Source organism: Ursus maritimus, unplaced genomic scaffold (assembly GCF_017311325.1).
Source record: "Ursus maritimus isolate PB19 unplaced genomic scaffold, ASM1731132v1 scaffold_23, whole genome shotgun sequence".
NCBI classification, from domain to species: Eukaryota; Metazoa; Chordata; class Mammalia; order Carnivora; family Ursidae; genus Ursus; species Ursus maritimus.
The window spans coordinates 30,640,432-30,657,674 of record NW_024424786.1 but is presented as its reverse complement, the minus strand read 5'-3'; the positions used below and the strand labels follow the sequence as shown (position 1 = coordinate 30,657,674).

Here is a 17,243-nt window from a genome sequence, read left to right as displayed (position 1 = left end):
GAATGTATTCACACCACGGAATATTAATATAGATTTTAAGTCTAACAAAAAAGACGCTTTCTTGTTAAAAACGATACCCCAGGAAAACCATTAGGTGAGCTATACTGTATGTAGTGTTCCCACAATCACAACTGTCCTACTGCTCCTAGAGGCAGGGGAGCCCTTCTGGCAAAATTAAATCTTACACTCCTTTGAGTCCTAACCAAGGGCCTATTAAGCCAATTAAGTAAAAGCTAAGCATTTAAAAAAAATTGTTTCAATGAGTCACACAAGAGAAATCACCTAACCGAGGATCTTCCTGGGAATAATCTAGAAAAAGAAAACACAATCCTATTCTAGACTCTACAATCCCTCAGCCAAGAACCTCACCCTATTGCTGTCCAGATCCACCAGCCATACATCATCAGGCATTTTGAAGTCCAGTTTGTAGAGGAAAAAGCTGGCAGGGACCCCAATGATGTACGGAGTTGGAGCCAACAGCAGCTGTGGAAAGAAAAAAGAGGGTAAGAGACAAAAACTAAACCTATTTGATCACTTAGAGAATCAGGATCCTGGGGTGCCTGAGTGGCACAGCGGTTAAGCGTCTGCCTTCGGCTCAGGGTGCGATCCCGGCGTTATGGGATCAAGCCCCACATCAGGCTCCTCCGCTATGAGCCTGCTTCTTCCTCTCCCACTCCCCCTGCTTGTGTTCCCTGTCTCGCTGGCTGTCTCTGTCTCTGTCGAATAAATAAATTAAAAAAAAAAAAAGAATCAGGATACTTTTAGATAAGGAAATGCAGGTCCACAATCTCTTTTCCAAAACTCTTGAGGGTAGGTGTGTTTCAGTATTCACAATTTTTCAGATTTTAGAAGGGTAACAATGTATATTCTGTATATTATGTGACACCTGCAACAGTGTAGCCAATAGCCTATAATTATTAGCATTTACTTTTTTTTTTTTTAAGATTTTTCATTTATTCATTTGAGAGAGAGAGGGAGAGGGAGAGAGAGAGAGAGGGCTCGAGCAGGGACAGTGGCAGACAGAGGGAGAAGCAGGCCCGATGCAGGCCTCCATCCCAGGACCCCGCGATCATGACCAGAGCTGAAGGCGGATGCTTAACCGATTGAACCACCCAGGCGTCCCCAACATTTACTTTGATAAATAAAAACCATAAACAACATAGATTTTGCCATCAAATCAGTTCAAGTTAGGTCATGTTTTACAGACAAGTCAGTTATAATAAGGGATTGAAGATGAGTACTGATTTACAACTTCTGGTATTGATCGTTCTCCCTCAGAGCTGGACAGAGCTGGAAGACAGAGGTGACAAAGCCAGAAAACATCTGAAACTCACCTGTTCTGCTGAGGCCATGCAGGTGGGCAGCAGCGGGATTACAGGAAACATATACTCCAGTGGGTAGATCATTGCCACAAATGCCATCACAGACATGGAGAGGGCATTGTAGTCTCGAGACTGTAGCACCACCTGCCGCAAGCCATACCACAGGTATCATTCAACAGCATAAATAAGGTTGCTGAGAAAACAGTTTCCAGAGCTGTAACTTAATTTCCATTTCACCACGCCTAGGGCTCCATGAGCATAGCTTCCACAGTGATCTCTGCCCCTGTCTTACCTTCCCGGTTCTTGTTCCCCCAATTCCAGGACCACTCATTGGAATAGAAATACTGATATTTCCAGAGAATTAGGTCAGTCTAGTTAAGGATAATTCAACTGCGTGGCAAACCCTCTGAATACGTTCCTCTGAGAGTACCTTAATTCAACCCACACCTACGGGATACCTGCTGTATACCTGGCCTCATGTTACCTCCTAGGGACAAAAAGATGAAAAAGATGTAGTCCCTGTCTTTAAAGGTCTAGAAAGCTGGCTCTCTCACCTTGTGCTCTAACAGGATGCAGGTTAGCACCTGAAGACAGGCATCCACACCCAGAAGTTCCAAGGGAAGGTGCAGTGGGAAATCCACTAGGGTGAATCGAGAAGGGTCTGGAAGAGCGAAGGTCAGAGCTTGTTGGAGCTCCTGGGGTAGGACCTCGATGTCTACTCGCTTCTGCCCAGAGACGGGCACTGGGGAGCGCAGCAGTCGATATATCCAGGCCTCAATCTCTCGAAGGTCATGCAGAAGGGCACTTGACTTCTCCTCCACTAGCAATGATCCAGTAAAGATGCGCCACATAGTGTCCCTGAGGAGCAGACAGCAGGAAACAGACACATAAACACCAGGAGCTGATACCCCACTGCAACACAGTACAGTAACCATACAGTAAAAATGATCAAATTGGAAAAGCCTACTCTTTGGGCTCAGCTAGGACCAGAGTGTATACACAAGAGTAAGAACAAATGTAAAAATGTATACATAGCAGGACTTAACTGTCCCACCTGCCATGAAACATCGAACTCCAAACATTATTATGTTAGGAAGTCTGACTGCAGCAGTCTTTCCCTTAGGAAGGACTAATATGATATGCTTAAATAGGTGTATGAAGGACCTCAGGCTATTTTTTTAAATGATTTTTGTGGGTTTTTTTTTAAACAAAATTTATTCTTAAATGTACAACAGAATCTAAGACAAGACTTCATTCTAGCTATACGAAGTACCTCAGGCTTCAGAGGAAATTTCCTGCCCCTCATAGACCGGATATATGTCATCTCTAACTGCTTCCCTCTCTTCTGAGCGTCAGTGGCAAACCGTACCTTTGTAGGCCTCGAGGGAGGCCCAGTTTCTTGCCCAGCAGCCGCTCACTGCAGCAGTCCACCAGACGTTTGAGGGTGTACAGACATTCCCGGAAGGTGGAGAAGAAGGGATAGTGGCTGAGCACACACAAGGATGTCAGAGTACTATTGCGGGAACGGCTCCCCACCTTGGCTCGGGGTTTGCCCCGAGGAGACTGATTCACATCAGGGGCGGAGTCAGCACTGGGGGGCTGTAGGGACAAGCCACTCTCTGAGCTCTCAGTGCCAACCTCTTCTGAGGCACAAGTGGCACGGGGTCCTTCCTTCCCACGGGACCCTGCCCCACCTTCCCCCTTTTCCTTAGGCATACGCTTCTGGAAGGAGCGGTAGAAGTTAACACAGATGCCATAACGAGTGACCCCAGTGTCCTTGTCAGTGAGGGTGAAGACAAAAGAAGTGTCATCCCTCAGGCTCATGCGCCGCTGACGCACACTCAGACAGCCCTCGGGTTGGCAGAAGAACACCACGTCTGGGGGCAGGGGAAACTCCGCGTGGTCCTCCAATGGGTATCGCCGTAGTAATTCAGGAGTCTGGGCCACACTATCACTGCTCGGGTGCCTGAAGAACATAAAGACGAATTCAGCAGCTGAAGGGATAGGATGCCCTTTAAGATGTTAACCACAGTCCAGAAATAAAGCTCAAAATGCCATTTTGTCTTAAGTAACCTAACTGCAGGACCTTGGAAAACATGGGTGCAGCTTGCAACATTTAGCTAAATGAGGTCTGTACTGTCACGAAGATACCTATCTTGAAATGCAAGGAAAATTGCAGCAATAGAATTATTACTAATACCCTAAGATGATTAGCACTTTTTTTTTTTAAAGATTTTATTTATTTATTCGACAGAGATAGAGACAGCCAGCGAGAGAGGGAACACAAGCAGGGGGAGTGGGAGAGGAAGAAGCAGGCTCACAGCGGAGGAGCCTGATGTGGGGCTCGATCCCATAGCGCCAGGATCACGCCCTGAGCCGAAGGCAGATGCTTAACGACTGAGCCACCCAGGCGCCCCGATGATTAGCACTTTTGAAGGTATATTAGCTAATGAATTACCAACAGACTGTATGTAGGGAGAGAGAGAGAGAGAGAGCACAGCCTACTTTTCTTTACTAGAAAATCAGGAAACTGAGGTATACAGAGTATATTTGCACAAGAACACAAAGATGCTAGACAAGAGCAATTCTGCTCTGTCTCTCTTCCTCTGGGCCAATACTCTCAATCAACCTGACTGCTGTTTTCACTACTGGCATCAATACACCTGTCAAGGTAAAGTAATAGGGGAAGAGTGAGATATGTAAAATGATGTGGGTGTTGGTAAGGGGAATAATTACACATGTTGTGGTTATTGCAAATGACAAGACAAAAACCAGACTCTTCTTGGTTACCTGGCCCCTACGATCACTAGATAATCAAGTAACCGAGGACAGAGCTTCTTCTTTTGCACCATGGTTCCAATTCATCAGTTCATCTCAGAGAAACTTCAAGGCACCAGACAAGGAGTCAATGTTCCCAGGAGGAATTCTGATGTTATCTGCAAATTTAAGTCCAACAGGGAAAAAGTACTGATAAAATCCACTGCTATGTCCAAGGGACTCATCCCCCTCAGCTTTATTCCAGCCAGGGTCAGAGGTCAGAAGGGCTTCTGTTTTAGTCCTAAAGATGGGAGAACATGACACTTTTCCTAGTCTAGAGCTTGGTCTAGGCTTATGAAATCACAGAGTCAAGTGTTAAGAAGTAGGATAAATAATGGCTCACCTCCCCCATCCCTACAAAGCAGCCCGTTTCCAGCCTCACTCCTGGTGCTCTGTTTCAAAAAACAGACCCAGTTAGTCTCATCTGGACTCAGTTATTATGATAACAAAAACTAAGTCACTTTTAGGACAGCTCCAGGGTGGATCAGGATCAAACCAGACTCTAATCAGCACTAATCTATACTCCTACCTCTAGATGAAAACCTAATTATTTTCTGTTCCAACATTCTGCATTCAGCTTCATGTGAAACTACCATAAAAACTGTATACTTCATGCACTCAGACGATAACAACAGTGGGCTACTCTACCCTGTGCACTCTCAGATGAAAAATATCTATGCCCCAATTGCTTTGTCTAAACCATTTTTTTCCTCCCTCTTCAAGCAAGAAAGGGCCCCACTGGCTGACTGTTACTAGCTCTGCCCTTGGTGCTGAATCATAGTCTTTCTCCTTTATTTTACTCCCAGGACTGGAACCAGTGATACAATACACACAGATGAGACTTTGTCCTTGTACCTCTTATAAATTAAGAATTAGATGCAGAAACAACAGAACCTCTGCAAGGTCAGGGAGAGGTGCTCAGAGGAATTTCTAAACCATAGTCCAAAAAGTAGGAAAAGCTTACATGGTCTTAATTATAATTTATGTCCTCTTGAGTCTCCATACACGTCTCTAAGTAATATGTTTCACTCCATTACAAGGCTATCTTCAGTGTGTACAGGATTCTACCTCTGTACTCCACACATGGTCACACTAAGACCTCCTTCGCTATACACACAGATATTCCCATTACACTACATACACACACGCCACTCCCTTCTCGGCTGCTGCGTGCACTCCCACACCCAGACACGCATAATCCCTGTATGCTTAAGGTTCTATTTGATTTAGATAATGAGAAGTTCTATCTTTTTTCTTCCCTACTTAATAATACATAGGCTGCTCTGCAATACTCTCGAATCCTCAAAATACTGCTCCCTCCCTTCTGTTGCTGCCAATAGAGGACCTGCAGGTAATAGGATTCGGTATTGTCTCCATAGCGACTCTGGTGCCCAGGACTATTTATAGCATAGCCACAGCCCCTCCCCTGCTTGGTGACCGCACAGTGCTAGCAGCTGCTACTCCAGAGTCGGCCAAGGCCCATAACAATTCATTCTCCTTGAATCTAAAGACACCTCTTCCACTGACAGCATCTGCTAATTATTAGGTTATCTTTTCCCCCATCTATTTTTAGTTTATACTTTGTCCTAGCTCTGGATTTTGAGAGAGAGATCATCTATCCATACAACCGAAACCAAGTTTCTATGCATGCCATATACTCATTTCTAGGTATCACTACCACCCAAAAAGTCGTTTGGTTCTCTCCAGTGCCATAGAGTCGTGAGCAAACTGCAGAAGGTGGAGCACTATTATAAAGTTGCTCTCTGCTCCTCCCAAGCAGAAATGAAAAGGGACATGGGTAAAAAGCATAATTCTTTAATTATATGGAAAATGCTTATAGTGAGAGCCAATGTACCTTAAAATAAAACAGAATTTACAGGGCCAGAGCTCAAGGCTAAGCCTAGAAATCTACGTTTACACTGAAAACTAAGAGCCCTTTTCTGCCAAAATCTCAACAATCACACCTGAAGTATCTTCTACCATATTAGGGCATCAGGCCTCTAGGCTTGGTGGGATCTCAGCCCTGCCACTGAGAATCATTTGATAAAACTCCAGTCATTATCATGCTCTACCATGTTCACCTCCCTCCAGAATCACAAAGACCCTGAGATCTTGTGATTGTTGAGCACTAGTGATAGGATAGATTTTTAGCCACACTTCATATCTCATTAACAGCCACTACCTCTGGTTATTCAGACTGCAGAGATGGGCTTTTATCCACATTCTCTCCCCTCCCCACAAAGACTAACATCACCTATAACTCACATCCTGTCTTCATATCAACCCAGACTCAGACTCTGCCTTCTGCCTCAACCATGTTTACTAATAGAGAGTCCCTGGTTCTCAGCTCCTATATTCCAAAGGCATCAAGCTCAAAACGCATACCTATCTGCTGAAGTCCTACTTCCCCATCCACTCCATCCAGACTCCGATTTAGAATCCACACACTTTTAAGTTCTCTGTGTCTTTTCAGCCTACAAATGGCCACGTTTAGCAACGCTTTGGATTAGTCCCTCGTTAGGGGCAGAATGTCATAGTAAAACCACAGGAACCGGAGAGCTAGATGACATCTTTGCTGACGTGAGCACAACAGAAGGCTCTCTCCCCTCCTACCCAGGCAGTGACCTTGCAAGCGCATCACCACAGACCCGTCAGCGTCGGGGAGAACGAGAGCAGTAAGACAGGCAATAGGCAGGGTTGGAGAAGAGGGGAGAACAGGAAGAGGAAGAATTTAGAGATACACGAGGATGGGGAGGGAAGCAGTTGCAGGAAAGATGAAATGGTATCTCGACTCTCCCAACAAGCCAGTTTTGAAACACCAAAAAAAATTTTTCCTTTTTCAAAAAAAACCAAACATGATCTCCAAACCGTGATCAAATATAAGGTGTGCACACGCGCGCGCGCACACACACACACGCGCGCGCGCTCGCGCGCACGCCAGGTGCTTATCCCGGCTCGGTCCCCGGCAGGACGCTCTGCCCGCCCCCTCACCTGCTGGACAGTTCTCCCCCGCCTACGCCCCGAACCAGCGGCACCCGCCAACCCGGCAGGAATCGAGCCCAGCCGCCGCGAGCCGAGCCCAGTCCGGCAGCCAGCACCTCTTCGCGGCTCCAAGCGCCCTCACTTCTAGCCCCGCCCCCTTTCCTATGGAGCCCCCCTTTCCCCTGCAGACCCCACGCTCCCCCCAAAACACTCCTTTAGGGCCTCTTCAGAGGCGGCTTCCCCCTAGAGCCCCAGTTTCCTCTCAGAGCCCGTTCCCCCCGGGGAAGCCCTGTCCCAAATATCCTTCCAGGACCCCCAGTGGCCCGGACCCTCCTACCTCCCGAGCTGTGAGGAACCGGCCAGGCCCAGCCAGACGGCCCCCAGCAGCGGAGCGTCGGAAGCTCCCCGGCGCCACCGCCGCTTCGAGCGCGCGCCAGTTCCGTGTCTGCACCGGGGGGCGCGTACCACTCGGAGTCGGTGAGGGAGGGGGAGGTTGAGGGGGCCGGGGCTGTACCACGCACCACAACGGGGGACAGGGCTGCACCAAGCCGAGCGCTGAAGGGTGGAGCCAACCTCGGGAGAAAGGCGGCTACGCACACACCTATCCGTGTGGGAGTGGGAAGGCGATGGGGCGCGCTGGGCCAGCCCAGCGCCAAGCGTGCCACGGGGAGGACCTAAAGGAATACCTTTTGTTTAGGTTGCACAAAGAGATTTTAATTTGACATGGTAGTTGAGCCCATTTCGACGAGATGTGTATTAATCTGGAAGCGACTTCTCAAGATAAAACTGCTTCTGAGACTTTCTGAGCGTCTCCCACACCTCATCCTTCCTCCCCCCGCTAGCGGCTTGGAAGTGCCCAGCAGCCTGGGCTGCAAAGCCGGCTGCCCCGGAGGTGGAGCCTACCAATTCAGGGACGGCGGGGGGGGACCGAGGGCGGAAGGCGCGGCCGGCGTCTCACCTACACCGGAGCGCGCAGAACGAAGGGGGCGTGAACGGTGCCGCGGTGTCCACTGGGAACTGGAGTCCAGCCCTTCTAACAGGCCCAACCTACAACAAGGCAGCCTCCCCTTGGCCTCAGGGCATTTTTCTTCCCGTCCCACAGGGCCAGGAGCCCCAGATCACGGACTGTTCTGCCCTCTTTTTTTTTTTTTTTTTTTTAGGTACCAACGGAAAACCCCGAGGCATTATGGGGACGCGCACGAAGACAGGTGCATGGCTGGGGTGTTAGTTCTGTAAATTTATCCACACTCCCCCTCTGAAAGACAACTGATCCCACCTGGATCATTAAACGGGAAAAGGGTATCTAAGTCTCATCATTTCATTTACCCTCATGGGACTAGTAAAAGGAGGTCCCCTCTCACTGCCAAGGCTGTCACTTGTGACTTGTCTCCCTCTTCTGCGTCTGGAGGCAGATCCTAAAAGACGGTTTCCTCCTCTGTGGCCGTGCCCCACCCCCAATCCAGAAATGGTTTCTCTCGTTCTATCTTTCCTTTTGGTCTCTCTGTACAAATAGCGCCAGACCTATCAGTGAGGCAGCCCCGAGGCATTTATGGCCAAGCCGCAGAGTGACAGTGGAGAATTTCTCTCGGGGCCCTGTGGGGAAAACAGGAAGTGGTGGAGGCAGGACTGGCAGGGCCCTGGAGAACCTTGTGCAAATTGGCCCCCAGATCCATCCATTTGGTTGGGGCTGTACAGTCTTCAAATGCAGCATAGTTTTAGCGGGACCCTCCACTGCCCAGTAGCCACAAACTCCCAGCCCTTTGACTCTCCTTTAATGCCACATGAGGATCTCCTTTGCCCAGCTCCCAGGAATGTTTGCCCTTCTCAGTCTGCTTCACCTCTAGGAAGCAGCCGGGCCCCTCAGTCTTCCAGCCCAGAAAACAGAAGATATTGAGGGATAGGGAAGAGCCGTCATTCGTGCACATCCCAGATCTCAGAGAGCAGCGGGGGAAGCTTTTTGTCCTGCAGGCGCAGTGCAAACACTTGCTCTGAATGGACACTACTCAGTGTCCGGAGGCTCACCAGTTTCATTAGCATCCGTGGGAACATCAGTCGGTCCTGGGGGAAGGACAGAGACAAGTACAGTTTTCATCTCACCCCCAGGGAAGGGGGCAAGGGTAGGGGAATTGTGGGAGAGGTAGAGAATTGTCTGCGAGATGTAGTCAGGGAAGGATTCTTGAAGGGAAAGTAGGTGTATCAGGGGATAAGCCTGTAGGGAGGAGGGAAAAGGGGGGGAGACTCATGGGGAGACTCACATGGGGGTGGTGGATGGAGACGTAGGCATGCAGGGCCTCCACATATGTGTGTTGCAGCTTTTCTACCTGGAGCTGGTCCTGCACGTTGGGCCGGTCTATAGGTCACCAACAGAGTTGAGGAGCAGGTCTGGCCAGGGTCTTATTTCCATACCCCAAATCACAACCCCCCAAAGAGGGATATGCCCCACCCAGCCTCTCCCAAAGTAGCAGAGCAAGGGCTTCCACTCCCATAATTCCCGCCCTATAGGGCCTGCAGCCCCCTTGGTGCAAATCTCTGGCTCATTTTCCCTCCTGCCCGTCCTCGCACCTGCAGAGAAGATGCTGATGGCAATGAGCAAAGCAAACTCGGCGTCGTTAAGCTGCAGCTCATTCATGGCTCTGGAGAACTCGAAGATGGGGTTGATGAACTCCACCTGCAACCCTGTGGAGGAAGAAGGGAGGCTGGGGCGTGCAGCACGGGCAGCAGGAACTTCCTTCTCTCCAACTCCTCAATTTAGGGGAACTGTAAGGAACGCCCTAAGAAGTCTCCAGGGCTCTGCTGGGTATCATCAGGCAAGTTTCTTAACCTTTCTAAGCCTCCTCTGTGAACTGGGAATCCCATCTGAACTTATAAGACTGTTGTGATTGTGAAATCATAAAGCAGACAAAGCATGTAGTGCTGTGCAAGGCACATAAGAGGTGCTGGATTCAATGATAATACCTGTTCCGCTGGAATCTCCAGGGCCCCACATTACTAGAAACAGAGGCAATGCTTGTTTTTGTTTACAAAGAAAAGTTTTTCACTGGCAATTGGCCTTACTTCTTTGAATACCAGAGATACATTTCATGTTTCACGTCCCAGCAGGAACATAGCAACGTGGTCAGGGGCATGGACTCTGGCATCACACTGCCTGGGTTTGAGTCCTGGCTGGACCTATTTATTAGGCTGTGTGACCCTGGGTAAGTTATTTACACTCTCTGGGCCTTGGTTTTTCCATCTGTGGAGATAGTAATAGTAGCTACCTCATAATGGGTCCTCAGAATGGTAACTACTATATAAGTGTTCATTAAATTAATGAATGAATAATAAAACTGAAAACATAGAACCAGTCTTCTTGCTGAGGAGGGTGAAGTTCAACAAACCATGGCCTACAGTCATGACATCTAAAGAACACTTCTCCGATCACAAAAATCTCCCGACCCCACCCCGTCCCCTAGGCTTTCTCAGATTTCTTTCAGCAGCCATCTGCTAGCGTTTCCATTCGAGGCTTCCTGATTAGTCACTTCCTGCACTTTCACCCCGATGTTTATCAAGTGTGTGTTGAGACAGTTGAGACATTTAATGGACAAGCGCCGTTACATAAAGCCTTTCTTGGTAAGGTGTTGAGCCGCAAAATGTGCTGAACGGCCTCTTTGTACGGAGAGGATGAGGAGGTTCTGGAATTGGGCCACGCGCCCTGCCCGGTCCTCTCATGCTCGCTAAACGCGCGCCTCCACTGCGATGGGTCCACATCCTGAGTCGTCCACCGCATGCGGCACACGGTAGTGGCTGCAGAGATGGACGGACACCTGACAAAAGACAGCCCCCGCTCCTCCTCCCCAAGACCTCACTGACAAAAAGAAATGAAAGGCAAACATGATGGCATCCAAAGTGCTTACACCAACGGATCGATAAACAGGGGCTGATTCAGATGGCACGAGTGCGCAAGTGCTGAAGGAACATCCAGACGCGAGAACGGCCAAGGGTTCAGAAAGGAGGGTGTTAGGAAGGAGGCAGCGACCATGCTTTGGGGAAGCATTTGGGGAACAGGCAGATAAAGAGAGCAGGGCTGGGCTTTGAAAGCTGGAGAAGGTCATCGAATTGCCCCATGAGATGCCTGCACACTCCAGCAGCACACGGGGCACTAAAGAAGGCGGGAGACGAGCTCTGCCACGCCCGAGAGTTTGAGGGAGGCCTTCCTAGAAAGCTCACTGGGGGGGCCTGTGTTGGAACAAGAGGCACATGTGCTGCTCTGTGTCACCAGAAACTAGAGAGGACTACGAGCTCTGCCCTGGAAACCAGGACCTACCAACCCCGAGAATGGAGTCATAGCCTCAGCCTTATTTCACAGACCCACTCCCACAACACCAACGTTACCAGCAATCGAATATGAGGAACGCAAGGCCACTTAGCCTGCAGGATGGGGTGTGAGGGTAGACAGGCAGCTGAGCCTACATGAGCAGTACCATGAGCGAATTCGTGGAAAAAACACTCCAGGTACAGCACGGGGATGGAAGTGTTCACTCTTATCTGAAAACTGCCCTAAAATTGCCATGTTTCAGCATGTTTTTAGCTTTAAGAAAAAACAACTGAAAAAGAGTGGTGGTGGTGGGGGAATCAGTCCCCATGATCCTTCAAGAGCACAGCCAAGTTCGTCAGTAAATACTAAAAGGCTTGGGGCAGCGGTTTTCAAGCTTTTTTTCTGAGCTGCAAAATCGTTTCTTCAAGCAAAACATTATGTAGAAGCACAATATTAAATGGAGTTTCTTGTTTGGCCAGAAAGAGGATGAAGGGCATTCCCGTGCTTCTCTGTTCCTCCTCTAAGGTGACACTTCTATGGAGCCCCACCCCCCTCAGGCTCCCTGAAACACTGAAAACCACCAGCCAAATGAAACAGAGGACAGGGGTCTCTTTGGAGCAGCTGAGAGAGGCCTATCACCACTCCAACTTTCTGTGTAGGACAAACAAGTGGAGCCTTCCCCATACAGCCGCCCAAACCCTGGGCCTGTGTCTCTGTAGTCACTATGAGCCCGATGGCAACAAGCATCTTTCCATCCAACCCAATCCTTTTTTGATCTCAGTTCTTACCTGCTTTGGCAAAGTCTTCCCGGTTATAACTGAAATCCTTGAGGAAGGTGATACTCTCACTGCCAGGGTTGTACCTCCGAGATGTCTCCAGAAGCATCACCTGCACACAGGTAGCAGACCTCAAACAGGGACTCGGAAGGCTGGTCTTGGCATGGGGCACCTTCGCTCCCCACCTGGCTGTCTGGAAGCCCCTGCCAGAGACAGTCCCGCCCTGGCTCTCCCTTCACCCCTCAGCCTTGCCAGCCACCTCGATCGCAGAGGTCTTCAGCAGGGCGATCTGATCCTCCCGGCTGAGCTGCAGGAAGCCAGGCAGCTGTTTGGCAAAATCAACGATCTCCTGCACGGAGACGATGGCCAGCTCGGTGAAGTGGGCAAAGCGCTGCTGACGGGCCTCCCGGCTCTGGGGATCTGGGGCCACAGGCCAAGGCTACCCAGCCGGGCAAGGACGGAAAGAACGAACTGCACTGAGTCAGCTAGCAAGAAGCCACCTGGGGCTCTGGGGACAGCCACCTCTCCCCAGTTCCCTCGGTTACCGTGACCCGAAGCCGGTCAGAGAACGAGCGTCTGTTACACTGCTGCTGGGCAGCCACCAGCTTCTCAATCATGCCCCGCTGCTCGGGGCTGAGCTGGGGCAGGACTTGGGGAGGTGAGGACACCCTGGGGGTCATGGACGTGGCCTGAGCCTGTTCCTCCTCTTGCCGCTTCAGTTTCTTCAGGCGGATCTGCTCTTCTGACAAGACACCTAAGGACAGGGTTGGACATGAGGAGGGGAGAAGAGGGGGAGGCAAGAAGCAGGGATGGGGCAGAGGGGTAGTTTGAGGCTCTAGAAAACCAGAGAGAACTGGGTAAAGTCAAGGAAGAGGTTTTAACCCCTACTTAGGGACCGGGTGGGAAGGCCCTGTAGACTCAGCTGCCTGTCTACCCTCACACCCCAGCAACCCTTTCCCATCAGCCTCTTCCCCCACTCCTGTCCCCAGACACTCACATTCTTCCCGCATGCCGGCCTGGCGGCATTTTCGAAGACGACACTCCTGGCACTTGCGACGCATGTAGGTGTCCATGGGGCAGTGGCCCCCACTGTGGCAGACATAGCGCGCCCCTTTGATGACACTGCGGCGGAAGAATCCCTTGCAGCCCTCACAGCTCAGCACGTTGTAGTGGAACCCGGAGGCCTTGTCTCCACACACACTGCACAGCTCGTTCCCCAGCATTTTGGGGGCTGGCCCCTTTTTCCGCTTTTGTGGACGGAGCTCTGGATACAGGGGAGGGCCTTCGTGTTCTTCTCCAAGGAAAAAGCTTGGTGCCTAGTTGGCCACAGCCCTGAGCACTCAGTGACCCTCATTCCCTTCTGTTACGAGAAAGCAGCTCTCATGCGCCAAGTGCCATTCTGTCCTAGGTACTGCCTGAGCCCTTTCTATGCATTGATCCTCGCAACCGTAACAGATAGGTACTGTTATTATTTCCATTTTACAGAAAAGAAAACTGAGGCTCAGAAAGGCCCAAGGCAGAGACAAAATTCACACTCAGATGACTCAGACCTAGTCGAATCCAAAGCCTTTGGACTTCACCATGATCTTATAAGGTAAATAGCCCTCCCAGATCCAGGGGGCCCCTACCTCCTCCAAACCCAACAGCTCCTCACCTGTAGACTCCGGAGGGGTATCCACCCCAGGGAGCAGGACTGTGGGCTCTGCTGCCTCTGGCCCTGCCCCCAGAGAGCCCCCCACAGATTGGAGAGTGCTGGCTTCCTCCCTGAGGATGCACGCGTTGCCTCCCAGCGCCTGGCTGCCGGCATCTTGCGTATCTGGCTCCCACAGCTGCACTGCAGAGTCTGAGCCCCGAAAGAGAGGCACAAGGGGGTCTCAGGTCCCTCCCACGCACTTCCTCTGGTAAGTTACCTCTGGGAAGTTACCTCTGGGAAACTGCAAATTTATCTCTACCCCTAGAGGGCAGCAAAAGTTGGCTCAGCCTCCAGGACCCTGGGGTTTGTATGGGCTCTAGGGCTAGTCACTTGCAGTCCCCTGCACCTCAGTACCTTAGATGAGGATGTTAACCTTTGTCCCCTTGAGGGGCTGACTTGCATCCACTTCAGAGGTCAGACAGAACTCTTCAAAGCCAGTGCTGGTAAGCACTAGACAAGCCAACTCTCCCCAGCAGCAAGCTCACATTGAGAAGGACCAGCACCAGACCCAGCGTAGAGGCAGTCTGGGCAGAAGGAGGCAAGCGATACCAAGAACAACTCTGGACTGCTCTCCGGGGGATGGCAGAAGGCAAGTAGTGAAGGGGTCTGATTCCCGAGGGAGGAGAGGAGCTGGGACCTGAGCTCAGAGGAGAGGGCTGGAGTGAAGCTTACCAGGAGAAGCATCAGGCACAGGTGCCTCCAGCCACAAGGACATCTCTTCCTGGAGCCCTGGACATTACCAAGGGGGCTGTCCTGCGGGAATGACCCATGTTACAGTCTTCAGAACTGCGCTTTCTGGCCTCAGCAACCTTCTCATCCTGATCCTATGAGTACTAATATACCCGCTAACATTTACTTGCTATGTATGTATATATCAGCCTGTGCTAAAGGCTTTATATGCCTAACTCTTGATATGCCTATGGTGTCATGACTATTCTTAAGCCCATTTTATAGATGAGGAAACTGAGGATCAAAGAGATTTAGTAAATTGCCTATAGCCACACAGTTAGGCAATGGTAGAGCTAAGATTCCAACTCTGGTCTCTCTGACTCCAAAGTCTTAGCTTTGGCTAAGGTGGCCACCTTTTCTTCCCTAGGGACCCCTCCAGGCCATCACAGAGTGTTTGGGAACATCTGTCCAGCTTTTGTCAGAGCCCCTTCCCCTCCCCCCAGCCAAAGTTGGTCAGGACTAGGGTAGGGGATTGAGGATCACTCACCCAGTAAAACTCACTGCTTGTTAGATAACTTCACTGCTGTCACTTTCCAGGGACCCAGCACAAACCTCCTGCCTCCAGGAGTTGTTCCATTTCACAGCCAGGACCCCCACCTCCAGAACCCCTCAGGAATTATTCTGGGACCTAAATAGAATCCTGTTGCTGCCTGGGCTGCCATCACTATCATCATCCTTCACTTCACCCCAGAGACCCCTTTCTAAGATCTACAGGGTACCACCCCCTCCATCCCAGACTCACACACAGAGCCCCAGGCCAGTGCTGAGGAGCAGACCCACCGAATCCCCAGGCCACCAGACTCCTGGCTGGGGTAGTCTCTGGACCCCCTTGCTGGGAGGGGAGGACGGAGCAATCCCCCGTCTGGAGGCCTCGCGCTGGCAGAGACGGAGCTGAGCAAGTGAGGGACCGGAGCCCCAGGGAAGTAATGTGGGGAAGGCTGAGGGGAGGGACTGCCAAGGGGTCGGGCCACTTCTCCTTCCTGCTAGGCAGACCGGAGACGACTGACCAGAGCCCTGGCTGCCGTTCCCCACACCCACGGGGCAGCTTCCCCACCATGTTGACTCCTCCCCAGCCCGCCCACCCCCTCAGCCCAGCCTCACCCCTGCCCCCCTGCCCCCAACCATGACAGTTGCATTTCCCTGTAGACCAGCCCAGTTCCACGTCTCTCCCCTTCCTCTCCTCACCCCAGTGGCTCTTAGCTGCTCTTACAGGACTGCCTCCCCGGCACCCCTACCCCAATCCCGGCAGCCTCCAGAGTCGGCATTCCCTCGGCTCCATAGACACCTCGTAGAGCAAAGGTCCCGGCACTGCCCAGAATTGCGACACTGAGCCCCAGCCTGCCTTCCCAGCCTCCCTCCTCCTCCCCTGTCTCTGGGAGGGGGCCAAAAAGCACTCCCTACTCACCCCAGGCCTCAGCCAAACTAGTGTAACTCCAGGGGTGGAGAGGCAGGTGCTTATCCTTCAGGGAGTCTCCGAGTGAGTGTCGAGTGCGGTACACTGCAGGGGACCACTGAGATGCGAAGAGGCCAGGAGAGAGGAGCTAAGGCAGGTCTCGGCTGAGGGTAGGGGCAGAGATGGCGGGTGACCCAGGTGCCAGCCCAGGATGGACCTGGGAAAGTCTGCAGGTTCTCACATCTGGGAACAGTTCCATCTGAAGTGATGGTAGGTTCTATTCAGCATCTACTGAGACTATAGCCATAGCCGTCCTGCCCTGTTGCCTGGAACGTGAGAAGGGAGACACCATGTTTTATTGATTTTATCTCCCCTGTAGCCTACGGAACAGGGCCTAGCACAGAGCGGGCAACAGAGTAGGTACTATTCTCCTGTTTGATAAATGAATAGGTGAGCAAGAAAAATAATACGATCCTCTTCTACACCTGTTAACTCTAGTCCATTTCATTTCATCATGTTGATTTAGCTCCTGAGCTCTGGGCCTGGCCTTGCCTCTGCCTCTTAGTATCTGTGTGATCTTGATTAGATAAGTTACATAATGTCTCTGAACCTGTTTCCCTACCTTTAAAACAGGGATGATAATAATAATGGTTTTTGCCACATAAGGTTGTCATGAGAAGTAAACAACGTATCACACAGCTCAATGTGTGGCACAAAGTAAGTGTTCACGAAATGGTAGCAGTTTTCATTCACCTCTCAATCCTTTCATCTGGAGGTCTTCCCATCACCTCCAGTCTGTACACTGTTAACCTTCCAGTGCTTGTTTCCATATACAAACCCTACACTATCTCCTTTGGTCCTTAAAGCAGCCCCAAGAGGGAGGGAGGGTCAATAACAGGAGCACCATTTCACAGAGAGCACTGAGCTCATGGGAGAGCCTCTTCCAAGACCACACACAATTAGTGACCAAGCTGGGATCAGAATCCAGATGTCCTCACTTTAGTCCCTGTGCTCTTTCTTTCTCCTGTGTCAGAATCCAGGAATACTCTCATCTGTTGTCTCTCAGGTCTGCTGGACCAGAGAAGCACAAAGACGGAAGAAGCTAGGGCTGGAGGGCTGCAGTGGGAGAGACAGAGAGCCCTGGGGATGCTTCGGTCCAGATGTGGGAGGCGAGGAGCTGAGGTTACTGCTGGTCGTTCACCCCCTGCCCTGCTCCCAGTTTCCTGCTCCCAGGCTC

The 17,243-nt window shown here is 50.9% G+C and overlaps 2 protein-coding genes across 30 annotated transcripts in view; both read right to left on the bottom strand.

Annotated features, from left to right (window-relative positions):
* Positions 1-7,752, bottom strand: part of MADD (MAP kinase activating death domain) — a 41,407-nt gene extending 33,655 nt beyond the window's left edge. For all 19 annotated transcript variants that reach the window (XR_005837103.1, XM_040639070.1, XM_040639056.1 and 16 more), the window contains exons 1-6: positions 7,459-7,752; positions 4,113-4,258; positions 2,692-3,288; positions 1,877-2,180; positions 1,335-1,466; positions 370-483 (exon numbers count right to left, since the gene is read on the bottom strand). Coding sequence is in view for 18 of the 19 variants with exons in the window: in XM_040639070.1 (XP_040495004.1) it covers positions 370-483; positions 1,335-1,466; positions 1,877-2,180; positions 2,692-3,288; positions 4,113-4,174 (1,209 nt within the window). In the remaining variant the exon portion in view is untranslated. The remainder of the gene's footprint in view (positions 1-369; positions 484-1,334; positions 1,467-1,876; positions 2,181-2,691; positions 3,289-4,112; positions 4,259-7,458) is intronic.
* Positions 7,753-8,876: 1,124 nt separating this feature from the next.
* On the bottom strand, positions 8,877-15,864 carry NR1H3 (nuclear receptor subfamily 1 group H member 3). 11 transcript variants are annotated; one of them, XM_008700994.2, is made up of 10 exons: positions 15,799-15,864; positions 14,557-14,637; positions 13,846-14,034; positions 13,189-13,507; positions 12,737-12,945; positions 12,451-12,630; positions 12,204-12,303; positions 9,684-9,797; positions 9,377-9,471; positions 8,877-9,179 (listed from the first exon to the last, which is right to left on the bottom strand). In XM_008700994.2, exons 2-10 carry the CDS (start codon positions 14,566-14,568, stop codon positions 9,033-9,035), a joined length of 1,365 nt encoding a protein of 454 aa, XP_008699216.1. In that variant the 5' UTR covers positions 14,569-14,637; positions 15,799-15,864; the 3' UTR covers positions 8,877-9,032. The 11 variants fall into 11 exon arrangements, with proteins under 11 accessions (XP_008699216.1, XP_008699222.1, XP_040494987.1 ...); XM_008701000.2 differs by having other exon boundaries at positions 13,189-13,455; positions 15,799-15,861; XM_040639053.1 differs by lacking the exon at positions 15,799-15,864 and adding an exon at positions 15,356-15,680.
* Positions 15,865-17,243: the final 1,379 nt, after the last annotated feature.

Excerpts from the sequence above, each read along its gene's own strand:
- NR1H3 (XM_040639053.1), bottom strand. The coding sequence starts at position 15,670 with ATGGTGGGGAAGCTGCCCCGTGGGTGTGGGGAACGGCAGCCAGGGCTC. Across the intron at positions 14,035-14,556 it reads TGTGCCTGATGCTTCTCCTG|ACTCTGCAGTGCAGCTGTGG; the intron begins GTAAGCTTCACT and ends TTCGGGGCTCAG. Across the intron at positions 12,304-12,450 it reads TGAAGACCTCTGCGATCGAG|GTGATGCTTCTGGAGACATC; the intron begins GTGGCTGGCAAG and ends ACCTGTGTGCAG.